The sequence below is a fragment of the Caretta caretta genome, chromosome 16, assembly GCF_965140235.1.
Source record: "Caretta caretta isolate rCarCar2 chromosome 16, rCarCar1.hap1, whole genome shotgun sequence".
Classification (NCBI taxonomy): domain Eukaryota; kingdom Metazoa; phylum Chordata; order Testudines; family Cheloniidae; genus Caretta; species Caretta caretta.
This window is the reverse complement of record NC_134221.1, coordinates 21,289,877-21,310,042: the sequence shown is the minus strand read 5'-3', so window position 1 is coordinate 21,310,042 and position 20,166 is coordinate 21,289,877. Positions and strand designations below refer to the sequence as shown.

Sequence of the window (20,166 nt, the reverse complement as noted above, 5' to 3'; positions counted from 1 at the left end):
AGGACTGAGTGGACTTGTAGGCTTTAAAGTTTTACATTGTTTTGTTTTTGAGTGCAGTTATGTAACAAAAAAAAATATATTTGAGTTTCACTTTCACAATAGAGATTGCACTACAGTACTTGTATGAGGTGAATGGAAAAATACTATTTCTTTTGTTTTTAGAGTGAAAATATTAGTAATGGAAAATTAATATAAAATGAGCACTGTACACTTTGTATTCTGTGTTGTAATTGAAATTAATATATTTGAAAATGTAGAAAAACATCCAAAATATTTAATAAATGTTACTTGGTATGCTGTTGCTTAAGAGTGCGATTAAAACTGTGATTAATCGTGATTAATTTTTTTTAATAGTGACTAATTTTTTTGTTAATCAAGTGAGTTAACTGCGATTAATCAACAGCCCTAAATGGTTCATTTATTTTTGTGACCCTTACTGTCTCTTTGTGTCTTCACCTATACTGCTGACAAAGAGCCACATACATTGCAGCTAGATGACTGGTTTCATGCTAGGTAAGGAAAAATCCTGGGAACACATTTTACAGCCATCTTAAATTCCAAGTATGCTGGTCACCACCCATAGCAGTTTACTAAGGCTCAGCAGGATACCAACTAACGTTAACTTTTTGAAAATCTGATGGTGTCATGTGGACAAAGTTCCCGTTTTATTTCTGTCACTTTATCTGGGCTGGTTATTGTCCTAGGAAGCGAAGTTTATAAAGGCAACTGTGAGGCCACTTGCAATAGTCAGGTGACAAAGACACAGAGCTTGAGATTCCAATTTATAGAACTGTGCTAAACAGCTTTTTTGGAAAAAGACATAGGACAAGTGTTTTACATTTTTTTCTCTCATGAAACAATCATTCCATAAAATGCATCCAATAATTCAAGCACATGCTATGAGTGAATATGTAAATATTTAGGCTTGGCAGAATGTTGAAATTATTTTTAAAAAAATCATATACCAGTGTTTATATTTAAGCATTTTTTATTTTTATGCATTTAAATTTGAAGTTGTGGGAAATTATGGCTGGTTCAGACAAATGGGGGTTTAGACAATTTGATGGAGTTGATATTCAAGAAGTTAAAGCTTTATAGCCATTAAAACACACATTGTAAACATCACATGTCAAAAGATAAATATTTAAATTACCCTTAAATCAAACTCTAAAATTTTCAAGCAGCATTTTTGTCTATTTGTAAATTCCAATTATCAGTGGAAATATTTTTCAGAAGTTTGTATGTGCCCAGTGAAATCAACATGATTTCGAAAATGGCATAGAGAGTACACTTAAAAAGTTTGCAGATGATACCAAGCTGGGGGGAAGGGGAGGGTTGCAAGTGCTTTGGAGGATAGGATTAAAATTCAAAATGATCTGGAGAAATGGTCTGAAGTAAATAGGATGAAATTCAATAAGGACAAATGCAAAGTACTCCATTTAGGAAGGAACAATCAGTTGCACACATACAAAATGGGAAATGACTGCCTAGGAAGGAATGCTGCAGAAAGGGATCTGGGGGTCATAGTGGACCACAAGCTAAATCAGTCAACAGGTAACACTGCCCCCCCCCCCCAAAAAAAAAAAAAAGCAAACAACATTCTGGGATTTATTATCAGGAGTGTTGTAAGCAGGACACAAGAAGTAATTCTTCCTCTCTACTCTGTGCTGATTAGGCCTCAGCTGGAGTACTGTGTCCAGTTCTTGGCACCACATTTCAGGAAAGATATGGACAAATTGGAGAAATTCCAAAGAAGAGCAACAAAAATGATTAAAGGTCTAGAAAACATGACCTGTGAGGGAAGGCTGATAAAATTGGGTTTGTTTAGTCTGGAGAGGGGACAAAACTGTTTTCAAATACATAAAAGGTTGTTACACGGAGGAGGGAGAAGAATTGTTGTTCTTAACCTCTGAGAATAGGATAAGAAGCAATGGGCTTAAATTGCAGCAAGGGAGGTTTCAGTTGGACATTAGGAAAAACTTCCTAACTTCCAGAGTGGTTAAGCACTGGAATAAATTGCCTAGGGGAGTTGTGGAATCTCCATCATTGGAGATTTTTAAGATCAGGTAAGACAAATACCTGTCATGAATGGTCTAGATAATACTTAGTCCTGCCATGAGTGCAGGGGACTGGAATAGATGACCTCTCGGGGTTTCTTCCAGTCCTATGATTCTATATTTAAAGACTTATCAGGTCTTTTTCTCAAGGCTAAACATGCCCGATTTTTTTTATCTTTCCTCATAGGTGAAGTTTTCTAAATCGTTGATAATTTTTGTTGCTGTCCTCTGGACTCTCTCCAGTTTGTCCACATCTTTGCTAAAGTGTGGCACTCAGAATTGGACACAGTACTTCAGCTGAGACTCCATCAGTGCCAAGCAGAGCAAGACAATTGCCTCCCGTGGCTTACATACAACACTCTTGTTAATAAAAAGAAAAGGAGTACTTGTGGCACCTTAGAGACTAACCAATTTATTTGAGCATGAGCTTTCGTGAGCTACAGCTCACTTCATCGGATGCATACCGTCAAAACTGCAGCAGACTTTATATATACACAGAGAATATGAAACAATACCTCCTCCCACCCCACTGTCCTGCTGGTAATAGCTTATCTAAAGTGATCATCAGGTTGGGCCATTTCCAGCACAAATCCAGGTTTTCTCACCCTCCACCCCCCCACACAAATTCACTCTCCTGCTGGTGATAGCCCATCCAAAGTGACAACTCTTTACACAATGTGCATGATAATCAAGTTGGGCCATTTCCTGCACAAATCCAGGTTCTCTCACCCCCTCACCCCCCTCCCAAAAACCACACACACAAACTCACTATCCTGCTGGTAATAGCTCATCCAAAGTGACCATTCTCCCTACAATGTGCATGATAATTAAGGTGGGCCATTTCCAGCACAAATCCAGGTTTTCTCACATCCCCTCCACCCCCATACACACACAAACTCACTCTCCTGCTGGTAATAGCTCATCCAAACTGACCATTCTCCAAGTTTAAATCCAAGTTAAACCAGAACATCTGGGGGGGCGGGGTAGGAAAAAACAAGAGGAAATAGGCTACCTTGCATAATGACTTAGCCACTCCCAGTCTCTATTTAAGCCTAAATTAATAGTATCCAATTTGCAAATGAATTCCAATTCAGCAGTTTCTCGCTGGAGTCTGGATTTCGGTGATCTTCCTGATAACACCATCCTGGCCACTATGGATGTAGAAGCCCTCTACACCAACATTCCACACAAAGATGGACTACAAGCCGTCAGGAACACTATCCCCGATAATGTCACGGCTAACCTGGTGGCTGAACTTTGTGACTTTGTCCTTACCCATAACTATTTCACATTTGGGGACAATGTATACCTTCAGATCAGCGGCACTGCTATGGGTACCCGCATGGCCCCACAGTATGCCAACATTTTTATGGCTGATTTAGAACAACGCTTCCTCAGCTCTCGTCCCCTAAAGCCCCTACTCTACTTGCGCTATATTGATGACATCTTCATCATCTGGACCCATGGAAAAGAAGCCCTTGAGGAATTCCACCATGATTTCAACAATTTCCATCCCACCACCAACCTCAGCCTGGTCCAGTCCACACAAGAGATCCACTTCCTGGACACTACAGTGCTAATAAACAATGGTCACATAAACACCACCCTATACCGGAAACCTACTGACCGCTATTCCTACCTGCATGCCTCTAGCTTTCACCCTGACCACACCACACGATCCATCGTCTACAGCCAAGCTCTGCGATACAACCGCATTTGCTCCAACCCCTCAGACAGAGACAAACACCTACAAGATCTCTGTCAAGCTTTCTTACAACTACAATACCCACCTGCAGAAGTAAAGAAACAGATTGATAGAGCCAGAAGAGTTCCCAGAAGTTACCTACTACAGGACAGGCCTAACAAAGAAAATAACAGAACGCCACTAGCCGTCACCTTCAGCCCCCAACTAAAACCCCTCCAACGCATTATTAAGGATCTACAACCTATCCTAAAGGATGACCCAACACTCTCACAAATCTTGGGAGACAGGCCAGTCCTTGCCTACAGACAGCCCCGCCAATTGTGACATCTTCATCTTCAAGCCCGTTGCCAATTGTGCCCACATATCTATTCAGGGGACACCATCACAGGGCCTAATAACATCAGCTACACTATCAGAGGCTCGTTCACCTGCACATCCACCAATGTGATATATGCCATCATGTGCCAGCAATGCCCCTCTGCCATGTACATTGGTCAAACTCTACGTAAAAGAATAAATGGACACAAATCAGATGTCAAGAATTATAACATTCATAAACCAGTCGGAGAACACTTCAATCTCTCTGGTCACGCAATCACAGACATGAAGGTCGCTATCTTAAAACAAAAAAACTTCAAATCCAGACTCCAGCGAGAAATTGCTGAATTGGAATTCATTTGCAAATTGGATACTATTAATTTAGGCTTAAATAGAGACTGGGAGTGGCTAAGTCATTATGCAAGGTAGCCTATTTCCTCTTGTTTTTTCCTACCCTACCCCCCCCCCCCCAGATGTTCTGGTTTAACTTGGATTTAAACTTGGAGAATGGTCAGTTTGGATGAGCTATTACCAGCAGGAGAGTGAGTTTGTGTGTGTATGGGGGTGGGGGGGATGTGAGAAAACCTGGATTTGTGCTGGAAATGGCCCACCTTAATTATCATGCACATTGTAGGGAGAATGGTCACTTTGGATGAGCTATTACCAGCAGGATAGTGAGTTTGTGTGTGTGGTTTTTGGGAGGGGGGTGAGGGGGTGAGAGAACCTGGATTTGTGCAGGAAATGGCCCAACTTGATTATCATGCACATTGTGTAAAGAGTTGTCACTTTGGATGGGCTATCACCAGCAGGAGAGTGAATTTGTGTGGGGGGGTGGAGGGTGAGAAAACCTGGATTTGTGCTGGAAATGGCCCAACCTGATGATCACTTTAGATAAGCTATTACCAGCAGGACAGTGGGGTGGGAGCAGGTATTGTTTCATATTCTCTGTGTATATATAAAGTCTGCTGCAGTTTCGACGGTATGCATCCGATGAAGTGAGCTGTAGCTCATGAAAGCTCATGCTCAAATAAATTGGTTAGTCTCTAAGGTGCCACAAGTCCTCCTTTTCTTTTTGCGAATACAGACTAACACGGCTGTTACTCTGAAACCTGACTCTTGTTAATGCATCCCAGAATATTGACCTCTTACTATTCTTCCTACATTTCCTTCACATCAGGATAGTTTGCAGTTGTTCCTTTAATAATGTGTTCTTGAAAAACTGCAAGGAGCTCTCCTGAACTCATTTTCCCCTTAGATTTTCTTTCCATGGGACTTTACCTACCAGTTCTGAGTTTTTTGATATTTGCTTTCCCTTTTGTCCATTGGCCTTATTCTGCCGCTCATTCTTTTTTCTTAAGAAGCATTAAATCATCTTTTCAGGATCACTTTCACCCAAATTGCCTTCCACTTTGCAAAAAGACTAAACTAAACATTCATCTATAATGAGTAGCTTATAGCAACATATTCTTCCTTTTATTTCTGTTATCCCATACAACACTTAGTACTCTCAATTCGAATGTAGTTGTTCCTCTTCCTGTTTTTCTGGGATGAAATAAAATACAAAATAAATCTGAATTACTTACAGATGCTCCCCAACTTATGCAAACGTTCCATTCCGGAACGCCTAGCGTAAGTTGAAATTTGCGTAAGTTGGAAATGTATCTCCGGTCATTATGCAAAAAAACAAAAGAACCCCAACTCCTCCTATTTCTAGATTACGGAAGTTTTTTTATAAGCTTGGATTTGTGTAAGTCGGGTTTGCATAACCCGGTGAGCGTCTGTACAAGAAAAGTAAAAATAGTATAAATGGTGGACAGTAAATGTAGTTAATTTTTTTAATGTTTTCAGTTTTAATAATGGAACAGGGAACTTTAATGTGATTATCTGGATGCATCCCTCTAACTATAAATCTTAATTGTATTTGGGATTCCCTCCAAGACCTCTTCTACTTGGCTTCCCAAGAACTCAGTTCAACTTCAGATCTTGTCAGTCAGGTTTCTTTAGTCGGCATACAGCAAAGCTATGCTGGGTTGATCAGACTCAAATGCTTGGGGTACATCAAAGATCCCAAGTTACACAGAAATCTTCCTCCTTTAGATAACATTGACATTCCATTACTAAACATTATATCACACATTTTGCAGTTTGGGGATTGACTTGGTTACTTTGTAGGAACCAATCTTGCTTCGTCCACACGCTGTGCAAGTTTACCTCATGCTACATTCCAGGCTTATCTTGTCCATTACGAAAAGTAATGAGGTGTTCCTCCTAATCTTATCTAGTACAGATATCCTATCTCTAGCCTATTGATCCATTTAATTCTCCACCCATGCTTTCTGAGAAATGTCCTCATCCATATTTAATTACTCATGTCAAGCCAGGCCTACATACCGTATTTTAAAAAATATTTAGGTATTTATTATGTTGCATAATTTAATATGCAGTTTTCACAGTTCGTATTTTGCAACTGTTTGCTTTAGGTTTTTTGAAATTGGGACGCATAACCATGAAACATTGCCTAAGAGGAAATAAATATTCCCTATTCAGAACTTTACAGTATAAGATGATGTGGATCTATGTACTGTTACAATAATTGGGCCTGCAATTTTACCCTAATTGTGAGCTCAACTGTAAAAAATGAGTGAAAGTTCATAAAATGTCACTATAGTCTATAACAAATGTTGATGGGGGAAAAGGTGCAAAAGAGACTTACTGAAATTAGTCCAAATAAAAAGGCCTACTAATATAAATCAAGGACTGTGTTAAGATCATGCTTGGTAAACAAGAAAAGCATAGAACTGGATCTCAATGAACCAAAATTGGTGCATTGAAAATTAGGCCTAACTGGTAGACAAAATGAGAGGACGGGCTAGTCCACCCATTCCTCCCTTTTTGGGTCCTCAAAAATAAACTTTGGAAAGAAAAGTGAACCATGATGCTAGCTGACTGAAAGAAGAGGAAGGAGCCAGCTTCACCATCATGGCTGCCACCCCATAGTCTCCTGGGACCCCAGACCAACTTTCATTCCAATCTTGAAGGATGTCCTGGCCAGAGAGAGGGAGGCAAGTTACACTGCCACTAGCTCCAGCGAAATGCCAAACACCATCAGGCACGTGAGACTCTCATCCCTCCTTCCACATGTCCTTTTCCTTCCCTACCTTATTTCTTCTTTTCCTATCTTTCCTTTATCCTTCTGTATAATAAGAGGTTTCAGAGTAGCAGCCATGTTAGTCTGTATTCGCAAAAAGAAAAGGAGGACTTGTGGCACCGTAGAGACTAACAAATTTATTTGAGCATGAGCTTTCATGAGCTACAACTCACTTCATCGGATTCACTGAATGCATCCGATGAAGTGAGCTGTAGCTCATGAAAGCTTATGCTCAAATAAATTTGTTAATCTCTACGGTGCCACAAGTCCTCCTTTTCTTTCTGTATAATAAGAGTTTGCCTTAACCAGCCAAGATTGCATATTTTGCAACACTGCTGTAAGCCTGTGTGACGATGTGACGCAGCAGGGAGGGGGGATTGTTGACCTGGGAATGTGCCCTGGGGATGGGAGACCTGAGAGCCTGTAACCTGAGCCGGGAGGAGGAGGTAACACCTCTGCCCAGGAATGTGAAGACAGGCTGCAGAAGGGAGCCTGCTGGGGGGGGTTTAGTTTCAGTTTGGTGCTGGGTGGAAGAACGCAGGGAACCCCAGGGCTGGGGTCTAAGCTCCCTGCTCCCCCAGAAGGACTTGACTGAGGGGTCCTGGTTGTACCCACAACCTCTGTTTTGGACTGTGTTCCTGTTGTCCAATAAAGCTTCCATTTTACTGGCTGGCTGAGAGTCTCAGTGAATCCCAGGAAGAGGGGTGCAGGGCCTGGACTCCCCCACACTCCGTGACAGCCTGTGCTAGAAAGGCAGATGAAAGCAACGGCCTAAACAGTCCAATGCTGAAAGGAGTTTGCCAGGTCTTGAAGTGGCTGAGAAGACAGTGTGCTGTGCCTGTTTTATTTTTTCCAACAGTGAGGTTGCAAATGGGTCAAAACCAGAGACAGAATCTGCATTTTCTATGTTTGCTGTTCTTTCCTTTTCCCTTTTGTGTGTGTTTCTTTTGTTTTCTAGGAAACAGGATCGGACTTTAACAAGGGTAATAACAGCTCCAGCCTATCTCAACTAACTTTTCCCCCAAAAGGGATAGTGCTTAATTTGTAATGAAAGAAGTGCTGGGGCTCAAGCAATTTTTTTTTACTTTAATAACTGACGCACCAAGCCCAGAGGTGCTGGGGCTATGAACTGTCAAGCCTCATGGCACAAATTAAGCACTGGTTATTTCCATCTAAAAGACTGTCAAACAAAGGGGATTTTTTTCCTTCTAAAAACTTGTCCAATTAAAGGAAATGAAGGATATTGTTAAAATTAGCTGTACTTAATACTTTACATTTCAAATGCTTTAACTGTTTCTCCTTTTCTATATCCTTAATGAAAGGTTAAACAGATTTTTATGGTGTATTTGCCATGATACTAAGCAGGCTGAGGTCTCTTGTTTGACACTGTTTAATGTTGGACAGTGACTAGGTTATGTTAACACCTGTCATAAATATAAAGGGAAGGGTAAACCCCTTTGAAATCCCTCCTGGCTAGGGGAAAGCTCCTCTCACCTGTAAAGGGTTAAGAAGCTAAAGGTAACCTCGCTGGCACCTGACCAAAATGACCAATGAGGAGACAAGATACTTTCAAAAGCTGGGAGGAGGGAGAGAAACAAAGGGTCTGTGTGTCTGTCTATATGCTGGTTTCTGCCAGGGATAGACCAGGAATGGAGTCTTAGAACTTTTAGTAAGTAATCTAGCTAGGTATGTGTTAGATTATGATTTCTTTAAATGGCTGAGAAAAGAATTGTGCTGAATAGAATAACTATTTCTGTCTGTGTATCTTTTTTGTAACTTAAGGTTTTGCCTAGAGGGGTTCTCTATGTTTTTGAATCTAATTACCCTGTAAGATATCTACCATCCTGATTTTACAGGGGGAATTTCTTTATTTCTATTTACTTCTATTTTTATTAAAAGTCTTCTTGTAAGAAAACTGAATGCTTTTTCATTGTTCTCAGATCCAAGGGTTTGGATCTGTAGTCACCTAGGCAAATTGGTGAGGCTTTTTACCAAACCTTGTCCAGGAAGTGGGGTGCAAGGTTTTGGGAAGTATTTTGGGGGGAAAGATGCGTCCAAACAGCTCTTCCCCAGTAACCAGTATTAGTTTGGTGGTGGTAGCGGCCAATCCAAGGACAAAGGGTGGAATATTTTGTACCTTGGGGAAGTTTTGACCTAAGCTGGTAAAGATAAGCTTAGGAGGTTTTTCATGCAGGTCCCCACATCTGTACCCTAGAGTTCAGAGTGGGGGAGGAACCTTGACAACACCTTTGACTTTTTGGTTCTCTTTATTCCATCTAAATTAATATAACAGTACTGACATCTCAAATCTTTCCCTCTCTTGTATATAAAGCTACGTAACTTTGACTATTTCTGTAGAATGCATCTTTAAATCTCTAAGGACTCAGATTCTAGAAACGGGAAGCCTTTTTGTGTTCTGTGCTGATTGTTACAAAAGAAAAGTGCACGTTGTGAGCTCTTATGGATATTGGGTAAAATTTTAAAAGGTTTCTAAGTTGTTTAGGAGCCCAAGTTCCAATTTTCAAAAATGACTTAGGCACATCGGGTTAAATTCTACTCCACTGAAGTCAATGGGAGTTTTTCCATTTACTATAACATGGCCAAGATTTCACCCAAGTGCCTGTGTCACTTAGGCGCTCTTGAACATTTTACCCACTTTATTTTTGTGGTGCAGTCTCTTAACCTAAAATAAATCATTTAGACTGAACATATGTTTTCTCTATGTATACAGAAACATAACCCCTTTGACTGAGGGAAAGAGGCAATGTATTTAACACCATCCATCAACTAGATCAGCTCCCAGAGGAGTTAGTGTGGTTGGGCAATTGAGACACATTCTGTTTTCTATGCACGCAATTCTCTGGAATTGTACTTGTTTAGATTAGACTGCATGACCATTCCAACAAGGACAGAAGTATTACATGAAAAATTCTTCCCAGAAACTGAACTGTCCATTTACCTGAGCTACTGCTGGCTGTGAGTTTGGAGAGTGCAAAGTTCAGCAAAGAAGGATGTTTTTGTTTTTTTGGAAAAGGGGAATCGGTTGTGTTGGTCTAGTCATTGCAGTTTTCTCCTGTTTAATAATGGAATTGTGATTTTTTTTTTATTTATTTTTTTTTTGCTATTTTAGTATTATCTCCCCAAAACACAAGACAGCTGCTCATCCTAGGCTCAAATAGAAAGTAAGGCAAAGTTGGAGAATAACCGAGAGGGCACAGTTGCCAGGATATTCTTAGAGAAAGTATGTGAGAGAGATTGTTGGAATTCTTCCGGGGTTGAGATCCAGTCCCCGTTGAAGAGGTCAGATGAGAAAGGAGCAGTATGCTCTAGTAACTAAGAGGGAAATGGAAATAACAAAACTTGGATTCTGTTCTCAGCTGCTCACTGTGAAACCCAATGTCAATAGGACTTGGTAGCCTAAGTTAATTAGGGCTCAATTTTTTGAAAGTACTATATTTAGATAGGTTCCAAGTGGAACTTTTCAATAGCACCTACATGTCCAAACTATAATTGATTTCAATGGGAGTTCAGTGCGTAGGCAGTCTGAAAATCTCACAAGACATTTATCAGCATCTTTATGCAACTGCTAGATACCTTTAAAAACCTGCTCTTACATAATTTTGAAAACTTTACCTGTCAGCATGGTGCCTTAGTTTCCTCATTTGCAAAATAGATTCTAAATACTTATTTTGTAAAGCATTTTTAGAGGTGCTCAGTAAGTGTATGTTTGTTATAGAGTGAGAGAACATGTGCATGCACCTTCCCCCACTTCTGGCAGCCCAATGATAAGAAATTTTACAAGTGTACCTTTCAATGTCTATCTGTGGCTAGATAGGCCTATGAGCAACATGGTCCGAAATACAGAATGCTGATATATGGGCCCACTCTTAGCACATTCCTATCTTGATATTGATTTGAAAAAAAAAAGTTCTGTTTCCACTGAAAAACAATCTCACAATACAAAAATATCCAGCTAAAATTAAGTACAGACAGTCATAACAGTGAGAAATGTTAGCCAGATGAACATTCAGGTTTTATTTCAAGTTTGATGCTTTAGGGGAGACTAATCCCAGGCAACGTGCTTATGAATAAAACTGTTCCTCATGTCTCCAAATTATGTGCACAGAGGCCTACTGCCAATGCTTAATGTGATGTGGAACATCTGCCCTGCAGAGACTAAAGCCTGGATTCAGCAAAGTACTTAAGTATCTTGCTGATACAGGGTTCACCTATACACTCCTATAGTTAATAGGGATGGCAAGTATGTATTGCAACACTGGTGGGGGAGACTGGTGCACAACAGTCAGCACACTATCCTTGATAGATAGGGAACTTGAAACCAATGGCATGGGCACCATGATGTTTGGACAGCCTCTATTTGCTGCAGCCTTCATACACCTTCACAGTCGTAACATTACACAACAATTTCACTTCCATTGTGCAGTTATCCTCCCTCTGTTCTGCTGTTAGGGACTTCTTGGATCACACTTTGTCTGGAACCCTTGCCCTTGACTGTTGTGCCATGGGTAGCTCTAAGGGAGTACATTACTCCAGGCTGCATCGCTCTCTGGGTCATTGAGACACGCAAGCCTCTCCACCACTAAAAGGTGGTGATCCATGGAGAGGAAAAAACAAGTCCTAGACAGGCATCTTCCAGTTTTTGGGAAAAATAATATTGCACAAGTCAAAAGTCCGGTGGCAATCGGTGAGTGGCGATGGGAACAGGACAGTGAAATCCGGAAGTTCCTAGTTACAGACTGACACACAGGCGGTGGGTGTATGATACAATCATCTTGCTCGAGATTTGAGGCGGATCGAGCATCTCAGCAGCTGCACCCACGACTGAGCAGTCCTTTTTAGGATCCATTCTGCTCACCCCACTTGGGGAGGGGGTTAGAAAAGGTACCCTAAAAATAGTCTTGCCTCTGTTTTTCCTGGCTGGATAGCCACATCCAGCAGGATCACCACCTCAGCAGTCGAAAATGTAAGAAACTCTTCAACTTTGGAACTTATGTACCCTGATGGACAACTCAAACAGCGACTGACCAGAGCAACATACAGCCATTATTGCTTGTGAATTGAGTCAGTTTAACATCGGTATTGCTGCTTTGTCTGAAACTAGAAGAGCTGATGAGGGACAGATGAGGGAGAAGAAACGAGGATACACCTATTTCTGGAAGAAAATCTATTGATGAATCTTGATTGCATGGAGTGGGCTTTGCTATAAAGAACAAGCTTGTAAGGTGCGTCTCTGAGGTACCAGTTGGCATCAATGAGCGGTTTATGACACTCCGATTGAGGCTCACCAAAAATCAACAGGCAACTATTGTGAGCACCTAGGCACCAACACTGGATGCCGATGAGAATGTAAAGGAAGATTTTTATTCTCAGTTGGAAACCAACTTATTGGCGACCCCTACAGAAGACAAGAACATCCTCCTGGGGGATTTCAATGCATGTGTGGGACGAGACTCAGACCTGTGGAAGGGAACAATCGGGAAAGAAGGAGTTGGCAAAAGCAATTCAAATGGAATTCTGCTCCTGACCAAGTGTGCTGAACATGAACTTATTATTACGAACACTCTCTTCCCACAAAAGGAAAAGTTCAAAACATTTTGGAGACATCCACAGTCAAAGCACTGGCATCTCCTCGACTACATTATAGTTTGTGCCCAAGATCATAGCGACGTACTTCTCACAGGAACAATGACAAGTGCTGATGACTGTTGGACTGATCATCGCCTTATTCGAACCACAATGAAAATTAAGATCGCTCCCAAATGGAGGCTGCAAAAGAAGCAGGTCAGGCGCAAGTTGAAGATTCAAGATTTGAAGGCACCTATTAAGTGTGACCACTTCCAAGCAGTCTGAGAAGAAAAGCTGCCATCAGAGTTTCCAGAAGAAATTGAGGAACACTGGAGCCAGTTGAAAGCTGTAATCATCAATGCCTGTGAGGAAACCATAGGCTACCAAACCAGAAAACATCAGGACTGGTTTAATGAGAATGATGCTGAAATTGAGCAACTCGTTAATGAGAAAGGAATGGCATTTTGTGCTTGACTGAATGACATAAATTGTAATATAAAGAGAGAAGCCCATGCCAAGGCCCGGGCGGAAGTCCAACATAAAACCAGAGTACTCAAGAATAAATGGTGGACTGAGAAAGCGCAAGAACTCCAACATCTCACGGACATCCACAATACATGTGGTTTCTTTAGTGCCACCAAGGCTGTTTTATGAGCCAATTTGCCATGGTATGAATCTTCTTCTCTCTAAGGATGGAACCACACTTCTGAAGGACAACGAAGCCATCAATTCTTGCTGGAAAGAACATTTTGAAGCTCTCCTTAACCGTAATTCTATGGTTGCAGATGAAGTCCTTGAGTAAATCCCTCAACAACCATTTAGGGATGAGCTCAGAGACCTCCTAATTTGTCTGAGGTACACAATGCCACCAAGCAGATAAAGAACAACAAGGCAGCAGGTCTAGATGGGATCCCCACTGAAATTTTTAAAGACGGTGGACCAGAGCAAATTCGGTAGCTTTACCTGCTTATCCTTAAAATCTGGATAAAGGAGGAGATACCCAGTGAAATGAGGGATGCCCTGATTGTCACTCTCTTCAAGAAAGAGGATAAAGCAGATTGTGGAAATTGTCGTGGTATCTCCCTCCTAGCCATTGCAGGCAAAGTTCTGGCGCGGATCCTTGCAACTCGCCTTCTGCCCCTGTCAGAAGAAATTTTACCGGAGTCACAGAGTGGTTTCCGACCATGTCGTGGAACTGTGGATATAACCTTCAAAGAACGGCAGCTGCGAGAAAAGTGTCAGGAGCAAAACCAACCACTGTACATGGCTTTTATTGATTTAACTAAAGCCTTTGATTCAGTGAATCGCCGTGTCCTCTGGACTGTACTCTCTAAGATTGGATGTCCCGATAAATACATCAATGTCCTAAAATTGCTTCATTATAACATGAAAGCGACTGTTCTGAGCAGCACTGGCTCCCAGAGCAAACCTTTCAAAGTACAAATAGGAGTAAAACAAGGCAGTATCATCGCTCCAACCATGTTTGCGGTTTCCATCACTGTCATTCTTTACCTAGTTGCTGGGAAGTTTACCGCTGGCGTTGAAATCACTTACAAAATGGATGGAAAGCTGTTCAGGCTTAGCAGGATGAAAGCCAAGAGTAAGATCTCCACAACATCTATTGTGGAACTCCAGTATGCTGATTACAACACAATCTTTGCCCACTCTGAGAAAGATCTTCAAACTATCTTGAATGTGTTTGCCGATGCTTACGCATGTCTTGGTCTCACTCTTAATATCAAGAAGACTAAAGTGCTCTATCAGCCCTCTCCAAATAAGGTATTACACGCCCCATCTATCAAAAATCAATGGAGTGGCACTGCAGAATGTCGATCATTTCCTCTACCTTGGAAGTCATCTTTCATCCAAGGCAGATATTGATGCAGAAATTCAACATTGCCTGAGCTGTGCCAGTGTAGCCTTTTCTCGGTTACGGCACAGGATTTTTGAAGATCACGACATTCAAACAGACACCAAGCTTCTTGTTTATCATGACGTTAGTCTCCCAATACTATTGTATGGGTCCAAAACTTGGACAACCTATAGACACCACTTGAAAGTCCTTGAGAGGTGCCATCAACGCTGCCTTCGTAAGATTCTGAAGATCAAATGGGAAGACAGGTGCACCAATGTTAGTGTCCTGGAAGAGGCAATGACCACCAGTATCGAGGCAATGATCATCTGTCAGCAATTCCACTGGACTGGACACATTGTCCGGATGCCAGACCATTGCCTCCCAAAACAGGTCCTGTTCTCTCAGCTGAAAGAAGAGTACCGTAACGTGGGTGGACAACGGAATTGATATAAGGACTTATTGAAGGACAACCTAAAAATGTGTAATATTGACATTGACACTTGGGAGACACTTGCCCAGGATTGCTTAAAATGGGGTGAAGTCTTACATGATGGTCCCCTGCATTTTGAACTTGTTCGCCAACAAGCTGAAGAGGACAAGAGACACAGAAGGAAGGAGAGACTGACTTCCAGTCATGGTCAACAGCCTCCTGCTGAGCCTGAAAACATCTGCCATCATTGCAATAGAACTTGTGGTTCAAGGATTGGTCTTATTAGCCACCAGAGGATCCATAACTCCCATGGAAGATGATCATACTCGGTAACGAGTGATCGCCCATCATCATCATTACCACACTTAGGATAAGAGCCAAGCAGCAAATTACTTTTGGTGGAGGAAGGGGAGGGAGAATCTTACTGTTGGTCAGGGTGAGTCATCTGCTAAGGAAATAGTGCTGTCTCTTCTTTGATCTCCACATCTATTTTCTCCCCCTGTTCTGGCCCATTCACCATAGTGCAGCTAAAACTATCTTGCCCAATACTGACCACTTCACCTAGTGGATCCCAGTTCTCAAATCTCCCCATTGGGTTCATGTCTCATTCTTCAGCAAGATCAAACTCAATCTCACCATAGAAGTCTTATATGGGGCAACCCCTTGCCTACTTCTTGGCTCTCTCACCACTTCCTCTTGTGAATGGATTGATTAGGATTTAATTAAAATGGTCCTATCCTTAGCTCTGGGCACATCATACACTCAGAATCTGTAACCTCCTCAAACCTGGAAAAGCCTCACTCTTCCATTATGCCAAGCAACCTCACTCTGTTCTGTGGGCTAGCATTTCCACCCTTTTACTTTTTAATTTGGCTTATGTTAAACTACAGAGCCCCTTGGAATTTATAAAATGATGGTGCTGCTCAATTGCCCAATCATTTTGCTTTTTTGTTGCATTCTCCACTGCCCTCTGTGCTGATGTCTTTTTTTTCCCTTACATATCTTTAAAGTGCCTAGCCCACCTAAAGGTGCTACGGAAAGAATAAATAACATACAATGTAAACAGAACCTGAATAAATAAAATGCATAACCTAATCATGTCTTGCCACCCATCCTAAGACTGCAGAACTGAGTAATGTAGAAACATTTCTGAAAATAAGGAAGAGAGAATGCAGAAATCACCTGTATCTATATTCTTGGGGGACTCACTTCCTGCTAACTTTTGGTAATCTGTTGGTTCTTTCATTCTTTCGTGCAGTGCGCGACCAGAGGTATCAACTTTGACTGACTGGTCTGCCCCAATTGTATGGGATGGTACATTCAAGAGATCTGTGCTAGAAGACTATTATAGCAAGAGAAACGTCACGATGGGTTTGACAGTTTTTGCCATCAGGAAGTAAGTACTGCTAGTTACTACTCTGGACTTATTTTTAAACCTTGGGATTGCTACAGAAAACCAGCATGCTGTAATTTACAGCAAGGAAATTAGAAGCCTTTCCACTGTTATAAAATGCTTAAATGTGCACAGCACTTTTTAAAATGAACAAGGTGATGTGGTCCCACCTGTGTGGAACATATAAGGTTATGAACAGAAATATCAGGGCTGGCATTCAGATTTGGATGAAAGAGCAGTATAAGGGTGTGGAAGAAGTAGGTTTTAAGGAGGAAAGGATGGAAGTATATCTTAGAGGACAAGAGGAGGGACTCCCATGAAAGAGTGAGGGGAAAAGCAGAGAAAGAAGGCAGTAAGGCTTGGGAGGAGCAACAGGAGATGAGAAGAGGTGGATAGTAAGATGCCAGGTGAGGAGCTGACAGCTAGCAGTGTTAAAAATATTTAGAAGACTAAAGTCTATATTTAAACTTCCAAGTTTAAGATGCTATATTTTCATAACAATACTTAGGTTATGTGTGCATTTTTCAACTTCAGAGTGCTTTGCAAACATTAGCTATTTCTTACAATACTCCTTGAAGCAAGGGATCATTGTTCCCACTTCAAAGATGGGGGAACGGAGACAGAGAGGTTGTGAGTGGTCAAAGCCACAGAAAGAGCGGGTATCAGAACCCGGTTTAGAACTCCTGTCAAGGTTCCTCTCCCACTCTGAACTCTAGGGTACAGATGTGGGGACCTGCATGAAAAACCTCCTAAGCTTATCTTTACCAGCTTAGGTCAAAACTTCCCCAAGGTACAAAATATTCCACCTGTTGTCCTTGGATTGGCCGCTACCACCACCAAACTAATACTGGTTACTGGGGAAGAGCTGTTTGGACGCGTCTTTCCCCCCAAAATACTTCCCAAAACCTTGCACCCCACTTCCTGGACAAGGTTTGGTAAAAAGCCTCACCAATTTGCCTAGGTGACTACAGACCCAGACCCTTGGATCTTAAGAACAATGAACAATCCTCCCAACACTTGCACCCCCCCTTTTCTGGGAAATGTTGGATAAAAAGCCTCACCAATTTGCATAGGTGACCACAGACCCAAACCCTTGGATCTGAGAACAATGAAAAAGCATTCAGTTTCTTACAAGAAGACTTTTAATAAAAATAGAAGTAAATAGAAATAAAGAAATTCCCCCTGTAAAATCAGGATGGTAGATATCTTACAGGGTAATTAGATTCAAAAACATAGAGAACCCCTCTAGGCAAAACCTTAAGTTACAAAAAAGATACACAGACAGAAATAGTTATTCTATTCAGCACAATTCTTTTCTCAGCCATTTAAAGAAATCATAATCTAACACATACCTAGCTAGATTACTTACTAAAAGTTCTAAGACTCCATTCCTGGTCTATCCCCAGCAGAAACCAGCATATAGACAGACACACAGACCCTTTGTTCCTCTCCCTCCTCCCAGCTTTTGAAAGTATCTTGTCTCCTCATTGGTCATTTTGGTCAGGTGCCAGCGAGGTTACCTTTAGCTTCTTAACCCTTTACAGGTGAGAGGAGCTTTCCCCTGGCCAGGAGGGATTTCAAAGGGGTTTACCCTTCCCTTTATATTTATGACAACTCCATTTCTTGGTATTCCATCCTGTGCTGTATTCAGAGCTCATAGTGCGAGTAGCCTGTTGGGCTTTTTATTTGAGCACTGTACAGTTTACATAAATTGCCCATAAAGTTGCCACTCCCAGCATTAGAGAAACCTGCTGAGATTTTTCTTTCTGAAATTGCTTTTTACAGTACTTTACAAAAACTTTTGCTAATAATGCAAAGAGCAAGTAAATTATTGAAAATGAATTAGGGATGGCACTTCCAGAATAAATACTTTGGCTTTAGCCAGAACTTTAATTTCTGAATCAGCATGGCATGGTCCATAGTAGCCAAGCAATAATACCCTTCCTCTTCTTGCAGTTCTGTAGGTACCCCCTCCACTTTCCATAAGGAGACATTTCTCAAAGCATGATCTCAAAAATCCAGATTCTTAACTCTTCACTTGTGCTATTTTCTAATGAGCTATCTAACCCTTTGACACACACAACAATTGGACTCAGTATTACTGCTCCCGCTGTCATTTGATTTTTTATAAATACATTAATATATGGAAAATGAAGCCTAATATTTAAGGCATTTCTCCGGTTGACTTGAAATCTTAGTCTCTTTTTAAAAATTGCTGAATCCCTCTCCATGTCAGAATAAACTGAATATTGCATGCTGGACCATAACAGGCTACATGCCGACAAACCCCTATTAACTACATTGGGCTTGCCCAGGTTTGAAGATTGCATCAGGTTTGGCTCACTTTTTTCCTCCCTCTTTCTTCACAACATACTCTAATGTAAAAAGATTTCAATTTCATCTCTACTTATTGTGGCATATATACAGGAGCAGAGATGGCCAACGTGATATGGTTAATGCAATAACGTAAGGGGCTCATATTGAGAATACAAGCATATTTTCCATAATATACCTTATAACCATCTGTCTATATTAGCTTATGTGCCACAGGCATGTAAGAAGAACATCTGATGAAAAACAGAGGGTAGAACTCTTAGAAGATTTCCTTTGTATAGAACAGTGGTTCTCAAACTTTTGTACTGGTGACCCCTTTCAAATAACAAGCCTCTGAGTATGACCCGCCCTTATAAATTAAAAACACTCAATATATTTAACACCATTATAAATGCTGGATGCAAAGCGGGTTTGGGGTGGAGGCTGACAGCTTGCGACCCCGCATGTAATAACCTCCCGACCCCCAGTTTGAGAACCCCTGGTATAGAGTATACACAGCACTTGCATGTACCCCACTTCTTAAATATTATTGTGTAAAACGAAATTGTATTTACCTGTTAGCATACTCTATAAATAGCAAGTTTTAGAAGGTAATTATAACTAAACTGTAATGTTTTCTCTACTCAGAAATTCTGCATTATATGGCTCAAAGTCAAAAACAATTTTTTTTTTGTTTTGATTTATTCAAAATATGGTTGCCATTTTTTAAAATCAACCACTATTTCCTCTTTTAAAAAAAACCCCAAAAGCTCAGACTTCTAAAAGTTTAGAACCTAACTGCTGGTTTATTTTCCACTATTTTCTTGTTATTCTAAGAAAGTTTTCTTAATTATTCAGTCTGTTACATGTTGACATGGATATGTAACACTTTTCAAGCACACACAATTCTATATTATGTACATACATTTATATACCCACTCTTTATATATCAGACATGCAATGGTTGAGACAATCTTGAATCACAAGCACCCAAGAAGTTTAATTTTCTCAGACTGCACAGTTTGGAGTTTATTATGAAATATTACTGGACCAAATTCAGAAGTGACAGATGGTAGATGATGCAATTTACACTGAGAAGACAGAAGGGTGGGGTTGTAGCAGGAGCAGCACACTAAAGTTGTAAAATAATGCAGCTTCCCCAGCTCATCTTGTTTGAGAAGTGTAAGATCCAGTGTCCATTCTTCCTCCCCTGACTTTCTTCAAATCCTACTACTCCTGTTTTATAGTTACTGTTCAGTAGTTCTGAGCCATGTCAAGGTTCCATAATCATGAACTGGAACTTTATTAAAGCCAAGTGATTTTTAAAAAAGGTAGGACTGGTGTAAGAAAAGTCAATGTGG

At 40.9% G+C, this 20,166-nt stretch overlaps 1 protein-coding gene across 1 annotated transcript in view; it reads left to right on the top strand.

The window, feature by feature from the left end:
- The window catches only part of LOC125623683 (N-acetyllactosaminide alpha-1,3-galactosyltransferase-like), a 69,744-nt gene that overhangs the window by 36,370 nt on the left and 13,208 nt on the right, over positions 1 to 20,166 (top strand). Inside the window, 1 exon segment of the mRNA XM_048823408.2 lies at positions 16,358 to 16,495. Coding sequence (XP_048679365.2) covers positions 16,358 to 16,495 — 138 coding nt within the window.